This window comes from Nematostella vectensis, chromosome 10, assembly GCF_932526225.1.
Source record: "Nematostella vectensis chromosome 10, jaNemVect1.1, whole genome shotgun sequence".
Taxonomy (NCBI): Eukaryota; Metazoa; Cnidaria; class Anthozoa; order Actiniaria; family Edwardsiidae; genus Nematostella; species Nematostella vectensis.
This window is the reverse complement of record NC_064043.1, coordinates 7,897,933-7,915,604: the sequence shown is the minus strand read 5'-3', so window position 1 is coordinate 7,915,604 and position 17,672 is coordinate 7,897,933. Positions and strand designations below refer to the sequence as shown.

The following is a 17,672-nucleotide window of genomic DNA, read 5'->3' as shown; positions in this document are numbered from 1 at the left end:
ACTGTTGTTTGACCCGTGATTGATTTGTTTGACTTTTCTCCCAAAAGACTTTGAGAATTGTCTTACCATGCTTTGCAAACTCTTATGGCGGCGAGATGCGTCATGGGTTCCACAAGCCTCCAAGGAGTGGACATTGTGCCACCTTGATCGGATGTGCCTCTCTAAGACGTGTCAGACATGTCTGAGTATCTTGATCTCGTCTGTTTATTGCTTTTTTTCGAACGGTACTGGCCGTTTGACGGGTCAATGGGTCCGACTGCGTGATTAGTTGATTTGCACGATTATCGCGCTTTTTGCGATAACCTGTGGAACAACTTCTAGAAACTTGTTTTAATTCAACGTCTTATACAACATTGTTGACATCATTCTTTACGTTTTTTTGTTGCGATCGTTTTGTACGTTTATTGTCTTTTTTAAATCATGTGAGTGTGATAAAACTAATTTAATGTTTAATTTATAAGTAAAATAAACCTATCTTTGTGAGATGGCGTATAATAAAAATATTTATCTCGTGTCTATGTTATTGAAAATGGTACTTATCGACGCCCCTAGAGACTCACTATGCGTTGTGGGGTCAAGTTTCCCTGCAAAGCATCCTGGGGCTCAAGACACTGGAAAAGCATTCTGGGATCAGATTCACACGCTAAGTATTCTGGAACATACAAACTAGTAAGTACTCGGCCTAAAGATCGTGTTCTTGTGTTGCAAAATATCCTGGGATCGATACGCTATCGAGGTATTCTGGGCTCAAAGACGTTCGCATAGCATTCTGGTACACGAATACTCGCAAACCTTTGTCTCTTATGACACCATGACACTCTGGCTATGAGAGTTGCAATAAATCTTGCTCTCTGTCATCACAAAGTTCCCCACGGTGAGGTGTCTCTTGCAGACGACACACTTCATGCACTGGCGGTGGAGTATGCAGTCATCAAACTTGCACTTCTCCATCTGATACACAGTGGTCCCGCACACCGCACACTTGTCTACCTTCGCGCCTCCGAACGCACTCTTGACGGGCTCTTGCAGCGAGCGCCTGTCGCGCTGAATGTTAGATTTGTTGCTAGGCTCGGAAACGCGAGGCTTGGAAGATTCGGCGCGTTGTAAGGGTTCAGCGGTTTTTCTAGTTTTGCTCTCTTCCCAGGACATTTTGAGCGCGGCCGGGGTGACATGCGTGGGCGACTCGGGAGACTTTTTCTCCTTGACGTCACCTATGATGATCGGCTTCTGTAATAATACAACGAAAGATTCATAAGTTAGGAATGCAGAATGTTACATTGGTTAAAAACATGAAAAAAAACGTGAGATTCTAGAAATTCTCGTCCCCTTCACAAAGGATGACTAATACTCCAAAGGTGGGAGATCTTTTTAAAGAACTTTAAAGTTCCATTTTTAATTACGGTTGTTGTTTTACAAACACTCTGTATCTCGGGATTTTTTCTGGAACCTTTTTTTGTGAGTTCTAAATAATTCTATTCCGTTTCGAAAAGCACAGCAATGCGGTTTTATATTTTCCATGGAAGGTTGAGGGAATCGGTTAAACGTGCAAAGCACGTTTAAACTTCTGTAAAGATACTTTTGATTCATTACTTGTATTCAAATTATTGCGTACACACTACCACGAGCTCCCAAGCTACCAAAGAGACACTTACCCTTTATGCCTTAGATACCTTTTAATACCCGGTTAGTAGATTACACGACCAAAAAACAAATTAAAGTTTATAAGACGACGATATTGAGCCTCGTGCTGACAATTCCCCTAGAGGCTAATTTCCGTTATTGCTATACTCGGATAACTCAAACTCCCCGCTAACTGGAACTGACTTTAAGTCCCCTAGAGGCTAATTTTCAGTCATTGTTACTAGGATAACTAAAACCGTTTTTGTTTCCTTGGAGAGTTGTTCCAGTTAACGGTGTTCGATATCGATAACGTATGCCATATCGTACTAACAAGAGACCAAGTTGTTTTTATGTATCCCGTGCACTATGAGTGTTGTATTTCTCCAGAATCCTGTAAGGAGAGATTGCGAGCATCATTGGGTATAGTAAAAGCAATGAATAATAAAACAATAAAAAACTGTGCTAGGTAATAATTCTCATGAGACAACGAGACTATTTCCACTTTTGCAATAGAACGTGTGATTCCATAAAAGATCCATACATCCAAATTAAAGATATTTCTCAAAGACCCGTGCTCCCCCTGGGAGTGGTTAAAATATAGTGTTTGACGGGAAATTGGCACTGAAAGACGCCCACTCCCATACCCCGGAATTTCCAATTTTCTCTGTTTGGGGTATGGCTTCTTTTCTGGAATCACACAATCAGATGAAACAACAATCGGACTAGCACTTGTCAAACTAAAGGCTCGGTTGTAAAACAGCGCCACAGGCGCGTACCTTAACCGCTAAAAAACGGATCATAACTTATTGGTTAGGTTCGTAAAACACTATGTTTTGCTATATGATAACCCCTCAGAAAATCGCTGAGTACGCGCTTGGTGCCGGTATTATTGGGAATGTTTTCAAAAAGCAATCGCCAACAACGGGGAGTCAAGATGTTACATAATCACTATGATCAGTCACATGATCACTATGATCAGTTAAAGGATCACTATGATCAGTTAAAGGATCACTATGATCAGTTAAAGGATCACTATGATCAGTTAAAGGATCACTATGATCAGTTAAAGGATCACTATGATCAGTTACAGGATCACTACGATCAGTTAAAGGATCACTATGATCAGTAGTTACATGATCGTTATGATCAGTTAAATAATCATTATGACCAGTTACATGATAACTATGTCCAGTCACATGATCACTACGACCAGTTACATGATCATTGTGATCAGTCACATGATCACTATGACCAGTCACCTGATCGCTATGACCAGTCACATGATCGCTATGACCAGTCACATGATCGCTATGATCAGTCACATGATCGCTATGTTTTGGTCCAGCTATCATTACCTGTTCACTGGTAGTGTTACCATCCTGGAGGATCTGTGAAGCCCGCTTTGACTTTCTATTGGCCATAGCGATCCAAGCAGGCTGGTCAGTCGCTACCACGAAATCCTTAGCGGGCGGTGTAGATTTCCCAGCATCCTCCATGGGTGGCTTTTCGTCCTTGTTGTCATTTGTGTCCCTGTTACTTGGTGGAACACACCACGACTTCGTTCGTCCCCGAACTTCCTGTTGCTTTACAGCCTCGATTTTTGCGGGCGGGGGTGGAGTTTGCCCAGATTTGCTCTTATTCAGCTCGTTTTTAGACTGATCAAGGATGAGAACTGACTCTTGGGAATGGGTGGCGATCTTCACACTCCAAGATTGGCCTCGTCTGATGACAGGCTTAGAAGCGATCTTTTTACCCTCGCTCGTTTCTTTGGAATCAAACTTATTATCTTTGCGCATCTCGGTGATTTTGTCTGACTCATTTGTATCCTCACCCTCGAGGCTCATATCTTTTTCCTTTAAACTTTGTTTGAGTGTTTTTACATTAAAACTCTCCTCCTTGACAGTGTCGGTAGACTTACTGTCCTCCTCTTTCTTTGAATGACTTCGCTCAACTTTTCGAAGTACAACTTTTTGGATTTCGTCTTTTCCATTATCAGCTGACTTTAAGTTCTGAAATCTTTTCTCTGATGATGAAAGGTGTTCAGAGGTCTGTTTCTTAAAAGCCGGCGTTTCTGTTTTGTGTGGGCCATCGATGTTTTCTCCATCCTGAGATTCATGGTTGATTTTAGCAGATTTTAAGCTCCCCAAAGAACTTATTCTTTTCTCAGATAATTTAGGCGATGGTTGTTTTTTCGATACGGGGGGAGGCGTCTTTGCTTTAATAGGCTTTTCAGTTGATGCGCTGGATGATGTGGTGGGTTCTAAACCTTGATGGGGTTTTTCAGTTGTAGGTGGTGGTGTTTTTGTATTTTCAGTAGCCTTCGCAGCGTCTGTTGTCTTCTTTTCAACGCGGAGCGAATCAGACCTTTCTTTTTTCTCAGTTGACTGTCGAGAAAAAGTTGCCTTTGAAACTGCAAGTTTTGGGGGATTTCTCGTCTCTGACAAGATTCTATCAACATCAGACATAATCTCACCCATCACATCTTCCTTTCGCTCTGTGCTCTTTTTATTTATTGGCGAACTGACCGAGGATGGCGAACTTTCCGAGGAACCTTCCTCGCTTCCTTCCAATATCGTATCTTCGGCCACACTTTTCTTTTCCTGTGCGGTTGTGTGCACTTTTAGGTCTTTAGGCAACGTTGTTGATCTCTTGTGGTGGGTAGGATCCTTTTTGATAGGGGGCTCTGTTGAGACTTGTGATGAGGTCCTAACACGTGAAGGGGGGCGTCGATGTTTGGGCTTTACTTTGATTTTATCATGAGCTGCTTGTAGTTTTTCTACAGATGTGTTGGCGCGCGTATCAAAGTCCACAGCACCTGAGAGATGATAACAGAGTTGTAAATTTCAACGTCATATTCAAACTCCATTTAGGTTCATACAAGAAATAACAAGCCCTAGCCTTCTACATACCTCCTCCCCCGTCGCTTCTTGTTCCCAAAGAAATAACATTTGATGTATTTATGCCTAGTTCAGGAACCATTATTGTTGTCTTTAAGATACAGACTGAAGTAAGGAAAACGGTGCGCTCCGCAAGAACAACTTCTCTCCGTTCGTCCGTTCTCCATTTTGTTTTTAAACGGCCCCACGGCTTTCTGGGATAGACACAGGGGAACCATAAAGCCTTTCTAAAATATATATTTTTTAAATTTGCGCATATGATGTTTTCCAACCTCAGCAAGACTGCCGCACTTCCATTATCATCGGACGTATCAAAACAGATATGCCCCTTGCACGTTTAAATACCGCTAATACTACTTTTATTTGGAATTTTAGTCAACCTGATTAAAAACTTCTAGTGTAACAACAAAAGGGAAGCCCCTGTGCTGGCCGGAATCTCGTTTTTATTTGTGATACCGCTGTTATTTCTCGCGGGCCTAGCAAAATGTGAGCCCAGAGAAACCGCTGGCTAATGTCCCTTATTTCTGGGAATGAAGTATCTCCAAAGAGTGAGTAAAGTTCCCCCTCACCACCCCAAGCACTTCCCGTCCACATACCTTCCGCTCCACCACTAAGAGTCTCAAATGAACCATATACTGGTGAGTACAGTGTAGGGAGGGAGGCCGCTTTGGTAGGTCCCCTCTGCACCTCTAGCCCCTCCTCCTCCTGCATGTTTTCATGGCTGCCACCTTGTCGATTTTTAAGCTCCTTCAACAGGCTATCTGGTTTCTGCAGAACAATGCTACATATTAGCAGTGATAGAGAAAAATGGCATGCGTTTTGAAGTACATAATTTTGTCTTGTTATTAGGGGTACCCTTTGCACTGTATTTCAGTGTAATTTCCATGAGAAGCAAACCTTGAAGTGGTTGATTTGCATGAAGGAAACAAATACCCCATGAGTAATACTGTGAGTATAGCTTTAAAATGATGAGTGGTGACTGTTTGTAAGGGTGGGGAAAAACTACCTCATTTTTGTAGGGTGGGGGAAAACTACCTCATTTTTGTAGGGTGGGGAAAACTACCTCCTTTTTGTAGGGTGGAGAGCAACTACCTTCTTTTTGAAGGGTGGGGAAACCTACCTCATTTTTGTAAGGGTGGGGAAACCAACTCCTTTTTGTATGGTGGGGAGCAACTTTCTCCTTTTTGTAGGGTGGGAAGCAACTACCACCTTTTTGTAGGATGGGGAAACCAACTCCTTTTTGTAGGGTGGGAAGCAACTACCACCTTTTTGTAGGTTGGGGAAACCAACTCCTTTTTGTAGGGTGGGGAAACCAACTTCTTTTTAGTAGAGTGGGGAAAACTACTCCTTTTGTAAGGTGGGGAATCCAACTTCTTTTTTGTAGGGTGGGGAAAACTACCCCCTTTTTTGTAGGGTGGGGAGCAACAATCTCATTTTTGTAGGGTGGGGAAAACTACCTTCTTTTTGTAGGGTGGGGAGAAACTACCTCCTTTTTGTAGGGTGGGAAAACTACCTTCTTCTTGTAAGGTGGGGAAACTTCTTTTTTTGTAGGGTCGGGAAAACTACCTCCTTTTTGCAGGGTGTGGAGAAAATTCCCCTTTTGGGGACAGCTATCCCCTTTTAATAGGTGGGAGGGAAACTATGTACTTTGTGAAGGGTGGGAAGCAACAATCCCCTTTTTGTAGTATGGGGGAAAACTCCCTTGTGAATGTCTGCTTACTTTTTTCTTTCATTTTGGGTATGAGAGGGCATCTTGTGCCTTTACAAGTTTAAAATGGCTCGAGAGCATGGAAAGAATAAACCCTCCCACTGCGGAAGGCACAACACTGATTTTACCTTAAAAACGGGAGGAGGCATACTAACAGTACGTGCTACTTCTGTTTTATGCACTGAAGCAACAGCCACACTAGCAGGTCTTTTCTTTACTTCAGACCCTAGCATCGGGTCTGATTTGGCTCTGTAGCGAAGGTTGCTGGCCCCTGATCTCTCTCCAATGGCTGCTCCAATCGGTTTGTATGTCTCCTCTGGTAGATCTTCACAGGACTTTGTTCTTTTGGGATTTTTTTTACGGCTGAAGAATTTCCTCACCCTCTTCCAACTTGGAAGCTTCCACCTTGAACGTCTTTTTTTCTCATGCTTGTCATCTTGCTCATCTTCAGACATAACTTCCTCTTGACTACTCATGTCTTTCTCAGGGAGCGAAATACGAACGTGAGATGTCTTGGTCTTTACATTCTCAGTTGATCTGGATACATCACCACTGGAGCCTGGTGCCAAACCTCCCTCAGCTCCTGAGGGCAATGCTGGATCAGATTCAAACTTACTGAGAAATTCTAAGGACAGCTTGCCAGGCTTTTTGAGTGGTTTGTCAATATCTAACAAATAAAAAATAGCACATTCCATGTCACCAAAATATTTTTAGACACCCATCTTAACTAACATAAGATAAACTCACCACCTTCAACTTCAATCTTATTCTTACCCCCCCACCCTAGGGGGGTACTTAAAGGGGCTCTTCTAGTAGATTATAATCAAATCTAATAAACGAAACTAGGTATTTTTTTATGATAAAATCCCAATTAGGAGAATGTTAATTCTATAGTGCTATAAACTAATGAAATGATAAAACAAAGTATTTCAAGATCATACAAATTATAGAAATTTACACATAATAGGAATCATGAATAGACACCATCAGAGTCATTTTACCATTAGCTGAAAGTGAAGACTTTAATCCAGTTGGGCTGGAAGATCCTTCAGCCATGGTGCTAGGTGCTCTAGAGAGATAAAAAAGGACTTTAGATAGTTTACATGACTCTTGACCATTCAGAATGTCAGAAAGCCCCCATTGGATGATATAAAATTGTTTATCAAATATGAATTGATTTGAGAGTGTGCATTTTTATGAAGTGTCCTAATAGCATACATACACCTTTAAGCAGCATTGTCACCCAGGGTGGTAGCAGGGGGTGGGGAACTAGGGGCACGTGCCCCCCCCCCCCAATATTTTCCAAAACGATAAGGCAATGACTGGTAGGGGCGTGGCTTTGCCCCCCATTATTTTTCATAAGTGGCCTGTTACGGCCATGTCACCAGTATAGGGCAGACAGAAACCTTAACCAACAACAGGCAGAAGAATCTATTAGAATCTACACTATTTAACAGGGCATCCACCGTCAATTATCAGTCACATCCTCAAAGAAACTTCCAATAGACACACTGCTTGTGAAAGTCAAATGGCAGTTTTAAGACCAAGGGTGGTACCCTGTACTTTGTACAACTAGATAAACTTCAGCAATGCCAGAGCCATATAATAATGGCCATAGATACCCTTCTAATTTGATTGATCCATAATATCCTGCAATCATTTGGTTGTAGAACCAATTGACAATTAAGGGGTGGCAGAGTGGTCCCATAAGTGTGGAGGCAAAAGTTTGGAGGGAAGGGTGGGTAGTGGTTCTTGCTGAGTTGGGGAATGAACATTTTAAATTGGCCAAAGGAAGAGCCCTGAAACTTAATGGTCATCATGAAGAAGCATTAAAAACCTAAGGTTTTTAGTTGGGGGGGGGGGGGGGGGGGGGCGAAAAAGCTGTGTAATTAAACTTGTCATTGACGACCAAACAGCATGTCTATGTCGATTATGTAAATCTTGCAAATCATTACTGGGTTTCAGCTTTTTATTGTTTTGCTTTCTGTTTATTTGTTTTTATTTTTAATTACGAAGCATGAAGGAGTCACTAAAACATATCATATCAACTTTTAATACGAAATATTTTTCAAAGCTTCAACTTTTTCCATGCAACAGGTCAAATAGCCACTAATGAAGTTGTGATTTGAGAGTCTATGTTACTTAGTTATTTGTTCTTCATTTTTTTATTATTGAATGCAGATTATGGCGTACAAATTAAATGTCAGCAAACCCAGTGTCACAGCAACGTTCAATGAAATAAAAATAAATAAAAAAGAAAAAAAAAACAAAGGGGTTATCTATACAACAAATTGGTAAGGGTTAAATTGGCCCTGTTAAACTTTGGATAAGAGTCGAAGAAAGGCCACAAGGCCAGACATCATCGCAAGTCAACCATCACCAAAATATAATCGGGAATCAAACATGCGATTATTGCTTCGATCAATCGCCCCAACTGAACATTAAGATTCGTTCCGAGGATTAACAAATTGTTAAAATCCTCAAAATCTAGAAATGAACTAAATTACCTAGAAGCATATCAAGAGAGACCAGATAACAACAAAAAGCGAAGAGATTTGAGCTGTTTTATCAGGCTAACGTGTTTGTTTACGAACGATGGAAAGATTCAACTTACCTTTGCTTTGGATTCCAAGGCCTTGTTCCCGATTGATTCGAGACAATTGTATCACAAATCTAACCAGAGATTCAGCTGATGAGATTTGCACTCACTCGTGCTGTAGCAATCAGATCCCGATCATTACGATAGGCTTTCTAGGGTGTAAAATCAAATAATTTTTCTGTATGGAGTGCGTTGACCTCGAGAAACGCTACCAACATTCATCTTTCGCGTCTCTATTGCCGTACCAATATTTTTATAGACACCGAATCCTCGTAGATACAAATACGAGAGAATGATAGTTCACTCAATGGTGTGACATTATCCTACGACAGTTCAATAACCTCAGCACCCATCTAATTTCCAATTCACGATGAGTAGTCTCTCCTTTCCAGCGTTTAGTTCGAGAAGCTCCGATCACAGTTCATTGTGTTCACACATCCTTATTTGGTATGACTGAGGGTCTACAACTCTTGAGAAAAACACAGGCTACCCAGAATGATCTCCAGCGGTATGTGTATTCTTTAGCTTTGAAAAGGAAAAATATTTCATGTTAGTCAGAGTATCCATCTGGAACACAAATATTACTCACTACAGAGTAAATTGCCTCTGGATGACATATTAAATACTTATTACGTGATTTTTCTCTCTGCAGGGCTGTTATAAAAATACAAGAAACGTATGAATAATAAAATCTCCTAGTGGCTTTCTGTGGGTTCTTTTTGGCTTTGCATACAACCCGTGATTGCGTTGCTTGCGGGGGAGGCTAACCTTTGCATATGCGAGAAATAGTGTTTGATGAACCAAATCAATGTACGTATATTGGAAATCAGCAGAGCACGGATAAAGTCAGGATACCCAAGCGAAGTAGGCATGTGTTACGTATTCAGGTATAGCAATATACTTGCTTGATAGTACAATGTTTTCCCAGACAACATTTACCCAGCCAACGGTTAATTAAAGTTAAATTCATTTTTTATTTTATTTTGAGGTCTAAAAATCCCATTATGCTCAAACTATGTGCACTTTTTTTCTAAAGCGCTAAGTAAAATGAAACAGAGAAAACAAAAACGGCGGCCCCCTACATCTTAAAAATAGAAACAGGCCCGTAGCCAGGGGGGGGGGGGGGGGGGGGAGGGGGCTACCCGGCTTGAAGGTCCGCTCAGAGTAAACAAAAAAATATAACGTTTGGCTGGATATACCGTGCACATCAATATGTTTTTAAAATGACTATAAAAATCTTTTTATGATTATAATCTTTATTCTTGTCACTATACCATAAATTGAATTTATTTGAAGTATTGATTGCCTAATGTAATAAGGCGAGGAGAGGGGTATATCGGAAATTTGGTCCGCTCAAATGGAAAAACAAACAACCCCGCTCAAAATCCTGGCTACGGGCGACTACCAGGAGATTAGCAGTGTGTGTTGAATCAAAGATTATAGGACGAACGACTGCAGTTGTAGTCGCCTGTGTAAGCAAGCATTTCTGTGTCGTTCTTAGGGCGAAAAGATAAGAACAAGACCGGAGAACGATTTTTTTTTTTTACGATTTGACCGCGCGAAAAATAACATTATCATCGCAGGCTGCATAAAGCCAAAGTGCAACTAGCCTGCTTGCAGGCGTTACTCGGTGTTATTATCGCGGAAAACCCGCTCAGTTCGGTGATCGGGCGCCATCTTGCAGGCGTTACTAGGTGTTATTATCGCGAAAAACCCGCTCAGTTCGGTAATCGGGCGCCATCTTGCAGGCGTTACTCGGTGTTATTATCGCGGTAATCCCGCTCAGTTCGGTGATCGGGCACCATCTTGCAGGCGTTACTCGGTGTTATTATCGCGGAAAACCCGCCCAGTTCGGTGATCGGGCGCCATCTTGCAGGCGTTACTCGGTGTTATTATCGCGGAAAACCCGCTCAGTTCGGTGATCGGGCGCCATCTTGCAGGCGTTACTCGGTGTTATTATCGCGGTAAACCCGCTCAGTTCGGTGATCGGGCGCCATCTTGCAGGCGTTACTCGGTGTTATTATCGCGGTAAACCCGCTCAGTTCGGTGATCGGGCGCCATCTTGCAGGCGTTACTCGGTGTTATTATCGCGGAAAACCCGCTCAGTTCGGTGATCGGGCGCCATCTTGCAGGCGTAACTCGGTGTTATTATCGCGGTAAACCCGCTCAGTTCGGTGATCGGGCGCCATCTTGCAGTCGTTACTCGGTGTTATTATCGCGGTAAACCCGCTCAGTTCGGTGATCGGGCGCCATCTTGGTTTCTGGGGGCGAGCGCAAAAACGGACGCAGGGCAGGGGGGAGAGAAAAGAGAAGGGGGGAAAACCGCCTGCACAAATACCCGTGATTCACACATCCGCCCTCAACTAATAATGACTTCCGGTAGTCTTGTCACGTATCCTTTACGAGCCAATCAAATCAAGAAAAGTTTTCCTTTGCTTTGAACTGTCAAATGAGAGGTTTTGTAAAGCAGTTCGCCAACATGTCACGTATCCTTTACGAGTCAATCAAATCGAGAAAAGTTTTCCTTTGCTTTGAACTGTCAAATGAGAGGTTTTGTAAAGCAGTTCGCCAACATTTCCTCTTTCTTGTAGACAACCGAGCGTAGCGTTGACAGCAAAGCTCTACCGACCACCAACGCCGTAGCTGAGTTCTCACAACATCCCAGTCGCCGCCTCCGGTGGTAAAGAACCAAGCCTTCGATAATTGTTCTCTACCCATCCCCGCGGACCCTAGTCGAGGGTGTGGACAAGAGCATCGCTCTCAACACCTGCGTCTTCGAGGTGCCGTTATTGCCGAGCGCTCCATTGAGCTTGGCTTTACATTGACTAAGAGACGTAAGAGGCTTTGGAAACGGGAATTGTTTTTGTGTAGATCGTAGAGCTTGATTAGCAAGTTTGGAATGTCTACACTCGTTAATCCCGCTGCGAATAGCGACAGCATTTATGTCAAGAGCAGCCAACATTTCTGGCCAGCATTGGGAGGTGCTGTGAATCAGTTTGCCAACATTTCCTTTGTCTTTTGTTTCATCGAGCGAGGCGTGGCCAGCAATACTGGGTAATGTTGGCGTTGTATGCACGGTGATATATTATTCAATGGGTTTGACAGGTATAACAGTGACGTTCCCTCCAAGCTTGGGACTCACGACAGAGAACTTGAAGAAAGACCAGCCATGACAGGCAGCACCTGAAACAAAATATCAAAATCCAAAAATAATAATTAAAGGCGAACTTTCTCTCTAAAGTAGAAACGTTCCTTAAGCTACGAACGCGCGTCGGTTGAATACGAACGGTTGACCAATCAATCAGTTTATAATCAAATGGCTCGGCACATCTGGTCTCTAGCAACTAGGCTACTGTCGGGTACCCGAATGCGCGACGAATGAATGCCGAGCGACGGGCTTATCAATTAGGCCTATAACCAAAACGCTTAGTGCGACGAATAAATGCTGAGCGGTCATTTTATCATTACACCTATAACAAGCATAACCAGTTTCTGGAACCCAGGCTACTTTCGAAGAGCAGTAATTTACACAAAATGAGTAAAAGACTAAAATTTATCGTACGTGAGAGCATAATTATGGTGCGAGTACGACATCTTCTACTCGTGGCTCGCAAGTCACTCGTTCATATAAAAGCTTTAAGATTCGTTTCTTACCATGAATAGTGTCCAAAAATCTGGTATCGCGATTGTTTGAGTGACGCGAAAAAAAAAGTGTCGCGAAATTTTCATGTCACAAAAATTCAATGTAATTAGTTAGTTCGACAGAGATGTACTGGGGGAGTATATGCAACATCACATTCTTGTGTACAGTTCTCGAAAATTACCATATTCTCCTTGCTTGTTTACAGCCACCAAGCCCCCACTAAAATCTGGGTAATACTTGACTATCCTACCAAGTGCCATTTGGGCCGCCTGTGTTGGGGGTTTTCCCTGACGCATGTACTCCACTGCTACAAGACTGCAGTTGATAAAACAATGAGCTACTTGCTGCATAATGGAATAAGATTTACAGGGAAATGTGCACAGAGGAAACTACTCCCAGGGATTGAAATAACAAACAATTGTGCTGCATTGTTCAGGGTAATCCAGTTTATATTAAAACAACAAGTTTTCCAAGGTCTCAATTGTCTATCCAGAGGACTAGCATACCTTTTGCTTACAAGGGTGGTTCTATTGAACCAATAGGACCACCCCTGTGTCAACGACTGCCATGACATGCTGTGCGTGTGTGCTTGTGTTAGGAAAGTCGTTTTTACGTTATTGTGTGATCCCAGGAAAAATCCATGCCCCTCTACCACAGAAGAGAGGCCCTTCACCTCCATAATTGGCTGAAATTCTGTTTAATTGGAAGTTGGCACTCAAGAAAGAACCCCCCGCCTTTATTAATCATAGGTGCGTGATGAATAAATGAATTTGAGTCTATGAAAGCTTTGTGTGTGGCTCTTACCTTGGCAAAAACCTCATCATAACGTCCCCATCACCAGTAGCCGCCGCACCACCTACTTCATTATCGACATAAGCACCTGAGCCAGCAATAGGGGAGTCACCAACCCTTCTGAGCGGAGAAAGACAATGACCGTGTTAATAAAATAACCCTAGCAGATCCTTTATGGACAATGGTCATAGAGATTCTTGCAATAATGAAGAAATTTGACAATACTTAGAACAATTTAATTTTTCTCTCTTTGGAAACACCTGCCTCTCACCTCGTACTAGGATTTCCTGGTTGGATGCACTTACCCAGGGACTTTATGACTTGCTCCATTGGTTGAAGTTCCTCCTGCCATATTGCCATTGGCATCAACCACCACCATACCTAGAACACAGAAAGATAAGAACCAAGGAGAAGAGAGGCTCAAAGGAGTAGGGGGGCGGGGGCATTAAGGGGGAAGAGGCATAAAGAGAGAGGTACTGAGGGATGGGGAGAACTCAGGGTAAGGGGTCATGCAGGGAGAGGTGATAGAGGGGGGAGGGAACTCAGGGGAAGGAACTAAGGAAGAGGTACTAAGGGGGGAGTCCCCCAGGGAAAGGTACTGAGGGAAACTGGGCACACAGGGGGAGGAGCTCAGGGGGAAAGGGAACTCAGGGGGAGGCACTAATGGAAAAGAGGACTCACAGGGAGGCAGATGGGGGGCAAGTGTAAGGGGGCACTAAGGGGGAACTAAAAAGAAGGGGGCCCTCAGCTATTAAGATGGGGATATGAAATATCAAAAGTTTCATATGGGCTAAGTATGTACAGTAATTTATAGTAGATTTATTTTCTCCATAATCATAGGAAAGAAGTTCTTACATACCAATTGTATCATGGTTATTTCTGTCAACTTCTTTGTTGACTTTGCTTGTGTACCTGGATGGTCAGATTAAATAAAAGTGAAGCTGTCAACAATATTTTTTATACTCATAATGTTCTTCTTATAGTAAGGAGAATCCTATTATCAGGTATTCTTGACAAAAATACAATGGCATAAGTTCTCACTACCTGAAAATAAGGAGAATTCCAAGTTTATCATAATTGTCATGAAATAAAGAGATGGCAGCTCACAACCCCCTGGCAGCACAAACCTTTTATCACTCTTTGGTTTGTACGGGCCACAGGACGTTGAAGGGTTGGGCACAACGTTCTGATCAAATCAAGAACATTTGTTAAGGCTCTGAAACAACATTCTGCTCAAATCAAGAACATTTGTTAAGGCTCTGAAACAACATTCTGATCAAATCAAGAACATTTGTTAAGGCTTTGAGACAACATTCTGCTCAAATCGAGAACATTTGTTAAGGCTCTGAAACAACATTCTGCTCAAATCGAGAATGGGATATTTCATTTTCGCTATAAAGTGTTAGATTTTATAACTCAGTTTCTTGATCAGAGCATGTGCACAATTTTATTGGAAATGTGTAGCACACGCTCATGCTCATACCAGTAGTGGGAGCTTGGGGCAAAAAATACAAGAAATGAGGAGGTTGCATATGATTTTTGAGATGTCGTAAGCAGAAAAGTTGTAGTGTGACGTTGGTTGGTGAGCCAGCAGTTGTAAGGAGCTAGTTGAGGGCATAAACAGCAGCAAAAAGGGGTGGAGATACTGTAGACCCAGGTTGTTTACCATTTAATCAAAAATTCGGGTACTTCTGGTTATTTTGTACATGGTAAAGATTCCTCCCACTGGAAAATTTCCGGAAATTGTGGAATTGCTTGGGAGTTAGTCCACTTTTACTGGGGATACCAGAAATCCTGTGTAGTTGCAGTTTTCCATAGAATATCTGACCACGGCCACTATTCTCCAGGACCCCAAAAGTAGAACTTCTGGGTACAGAAGCAAATTGTACATAAGTCACCCAGGAAATTTTGGAATATAGAAAACTTTTTCTTACCATTTTGGCATCCCGGAAAAACTGGATCTCATTCCAGAATTTTCTATTAAATGGTAAACAACCCTAGTATCCACCCTGCAACTTGCGAGTCACTAAATTGGTCATCCGAATCCTTTTCCATAGACTGCAGAAGCAAAAATGTATTGGGGACACTTTATCCTCCGCTAACCAAAATATAGGTTTTCTTTTGTAAGGCAGAAACATTATTTGGGTTAGTGCCCCCTTGCCCCACACATTTTCACTGTCCATGTTCATGTTGGTGTCAGCAAAACCAAAGAAGATTCAAAGCACATATATGGATCAAGAGTACCTGTCTGTAATTGGGTTGACATTTATTGCTTTTCCATTTTTTCCACATATCCCTGAAAATAAGCATCCTATGGTAAGAAGACTAAATTGCTTATTAACTTTCTGCAAGGCCATTGTTACAGAATCCTTAAATATACACAAAAACACTCACAATTATATTAGTGTCTTACATTGAAGCTTTTGTTGTCAAGTTCTCTTCTTTAAATCCCATCTGAATTGCAAACCTTGTAGCTGATAAAAACAAAAGAACAAATAAAAGACAGATGAAGATTTTCCCCTTTTTTTCTAACATGTTCTCTCTTATCAAATCTCTAAGAATAGTTGGGGCATACCCATCTCATGTGAGCTTTGAGACTGTATATTTATAAGTAATGCTGCCTACCATCTTCCCCCACAAGAAAGGTCTCTTTAGAGTGTTCCATCACACTCCTTGCCACACCGATGGCATTCTTAACCCTCTTTAAACATCCTACTGCTCCAACATCGTGTGTTATCCTGCAAATGATACACACTAAATTACATTCAAGTGGCTAGTACAAGTACATCAAGTGGGGGATATTGATTCTGTATTCGAAAAAGAAATAAGAATATGCATTAAATAATGTTTTTCTGCCAGCCAGGTAGGGGTGTGGGAAAGATAAGAACCGACTACTGTAGATTAGATAACAATGATCAATGAATGAAAAAAGCTTATCACTGACATATGAATTAAGCACGCAGACCTAGACATCATAAGCTGTATTCTATCACTACGCAAATTCATGTATGGCAGCCATAGAATTTAAAATAAAAAGAACTGAATTCAGCTATATGTCTTTATGTATGCCTGCAAATTTCTTTTATTCTGAATTAGGGGCTAAAAAGGTGTTACTCACCCATCCATAATCATAGCATCAAGAGTGGTTTCCCCATCTTCATTCGGACTTGAAATAAAAAAAGCATTAGAATCAAAATTATTGGATTTGCTTGTCACTTGACAGACAGGCAAGAGGGCCAGACAGGTGAGACAGACAGACGGATGGACGGACAGATGGACGGACAGACAGACAATGGAATGGACAGAATGACAGACATGCAAAAAGACAGAAGGACAGACAGACAGACGGACAGACAGACAATGAAATTGATAGAATGACAGGCAAATAGAAGGATGGACAGACAGAAAAACAGATGGATGGATAGACAAATTGAAAGAGGGACGAAAGGACAGACAGACGGACAAACAAGGCACACAGACAAAAAAGTTGTTGCCTCACCTGCCCCCATAACCCACAGTTCCGTCACACTGCTCTACCTCACACACAGAACATCCAACCTCCACAGCATCCAGAGCTGAGGACCCAGAAGATATCACCTTCCATGCTAGCGATAAAAAAAAGATATATAAAGCACATACGTGATGCTCATCAGGAAATTTGAAAAATACCCCTAACAATACCTGCACACCAAACAATGTTACCCTAAAGACTACCCTTCGAAAGACAAATATTGTCAAAGAGTCTTGTTTAACAGTCTAAGTATTAAATTGTAGAAAACGTTGGCTCGTAGCGTCTCTCTCTGCAAACCCCTAAAAATACCATTTCTAATAGAAAATCCTATTTTCTCTCAGATACCCTGTAAAAAAGCTGAGACCCGATTTTGATTCCTAAAAAAAACGATGGGCATCCCTTTCAGGTCGACCTGGCTACGGGCCTGTACAACGTATGTTAAATGTATATATTCTCCGGTCACTAGTCAGTCTAGCGATCTCGCAGAGAGAATATTGAGCAGGGAACTCTTCCTTGGCCACATCATAACAAATTTCGTTTCAGTTTTCTACAAACCTTGTGCAGTGGCATTTGTGAATGGCGGGCCCCATGTGTTGATGACGATCGGCAGACTAGCTTCTTTGCATTGAAATAGATGAATTGCTAAAGCTATAAAGGCAACAAATAATAGTCGCATGGCTGTTCCGTGAGACGGAAGGACTTCATGCGACCATATGTACAAGACATCAACTCTTTTTCTGCCAGGCGTTCCTACTTCTACTTAAAGTTGCCGCGGAGGCCTGGTAAACTTTAACGGAAGAAAAGGAACGCTGTGGCAAGAGAAAAGGGGGAGAGGGGGGGAGGTAGTCGCTAACCAAGCTTTCGCGCAATTTCGAATATTTAATATATATTTTTGAAAAATT

At 42.0% G+C, this 17,672-nt stretch overlaps 2 protein-coding genes and 1 long non-coding RNA gene across 4 annotated transcripts; 1 reads left to right on the top strand and 2 right to left on the bottom strand.

The window, feature by feature from the left end:
* Positions 1-315: 315 nt before the first annotated feature.
* On the bottom strand, positions 316-9,229 carry LOC116604679 (nucleolar and coiled-body phosphoprotein 1). Of its 2 annotated transcripts, XM_032367407.2 has the most exons (7): positions 8,840-9,229; positions 7,227-7,294; positions 6,354-6,892; positions 5,114-5,285; positions 2,976-4,435; positions 1,952-2,011; positions 1,125-1,227 (listed from the first exon to the last, which is right to left on the bottom strand). In XM_032367407.2, exons 2-6 carry the CDS (start codon positions 7,279-7,281, stop codon positions 1,985-1,987), a joined length of 2,253 nt encoding a protein of 750 aa, XP_032223298.1. In that variant the 5' UTR covers positions 7,282-7,294; positions 8,840-9,229; the 3' UTR covers positions 1,125-1,227; positions 1,952-1,984. The 2 variants fall into 2 exon arrangements, with proteins under 2 accessions (XP_032223297.1, XP_032223298.1); XM_032367406.2 differs by lacking the exon at positions 1,952-2,011 and having other exon boundaries at positions 316-1,227; positions 8,840-9,228.
* A 1,141-nt stretch (positions 9,230-10,370) lies between these two features.
* LOC5521881 (N(4)-(Beta-N-acetylglucosaminyl)-L-asparaginase) lies at positions 10,371-17,551 on the bottom strand. Its single transcript, XM_001641722.3, has 12 exons — positions 17,326-17,551; positions 16,759-16,864; positions 16,378-16,425; positions 15,885-15,997; positions 15,673-15,733; positions 15,504-15,555; positions 14,387-14,445; positions 14,119-14,171; positions 13,565-13,640; positions 13,272-13,379; positions 12,649-12,782; positions 10,371-12,007 (listed from the first exon to the last, which is right to left on the bottom strand). Exons 1-12 carry the CDS (start codon positions 17,444-17,446, stop codon positions 11,910-11,912), a joined length of 1,029 nt encoding a protein of 342 aa, XP_001641772.2. The 5' UTR covers positions 17,447-17,551; the 3' UTR covers positions 10,371-11,909.
* LOC125573284 lies at positions 11,739-12,940 on the top strand. The gene is made up of 2 exons (XR_007314049.1): positions 11,739-11,878; positions 12,673-12,940. It is a non-coding gene; the product is annotated as an uncharacterized LOC125573284 (long non-coding RNA).
* Positions 17,552-17,672: the final 121 nt, after the last annotated feature.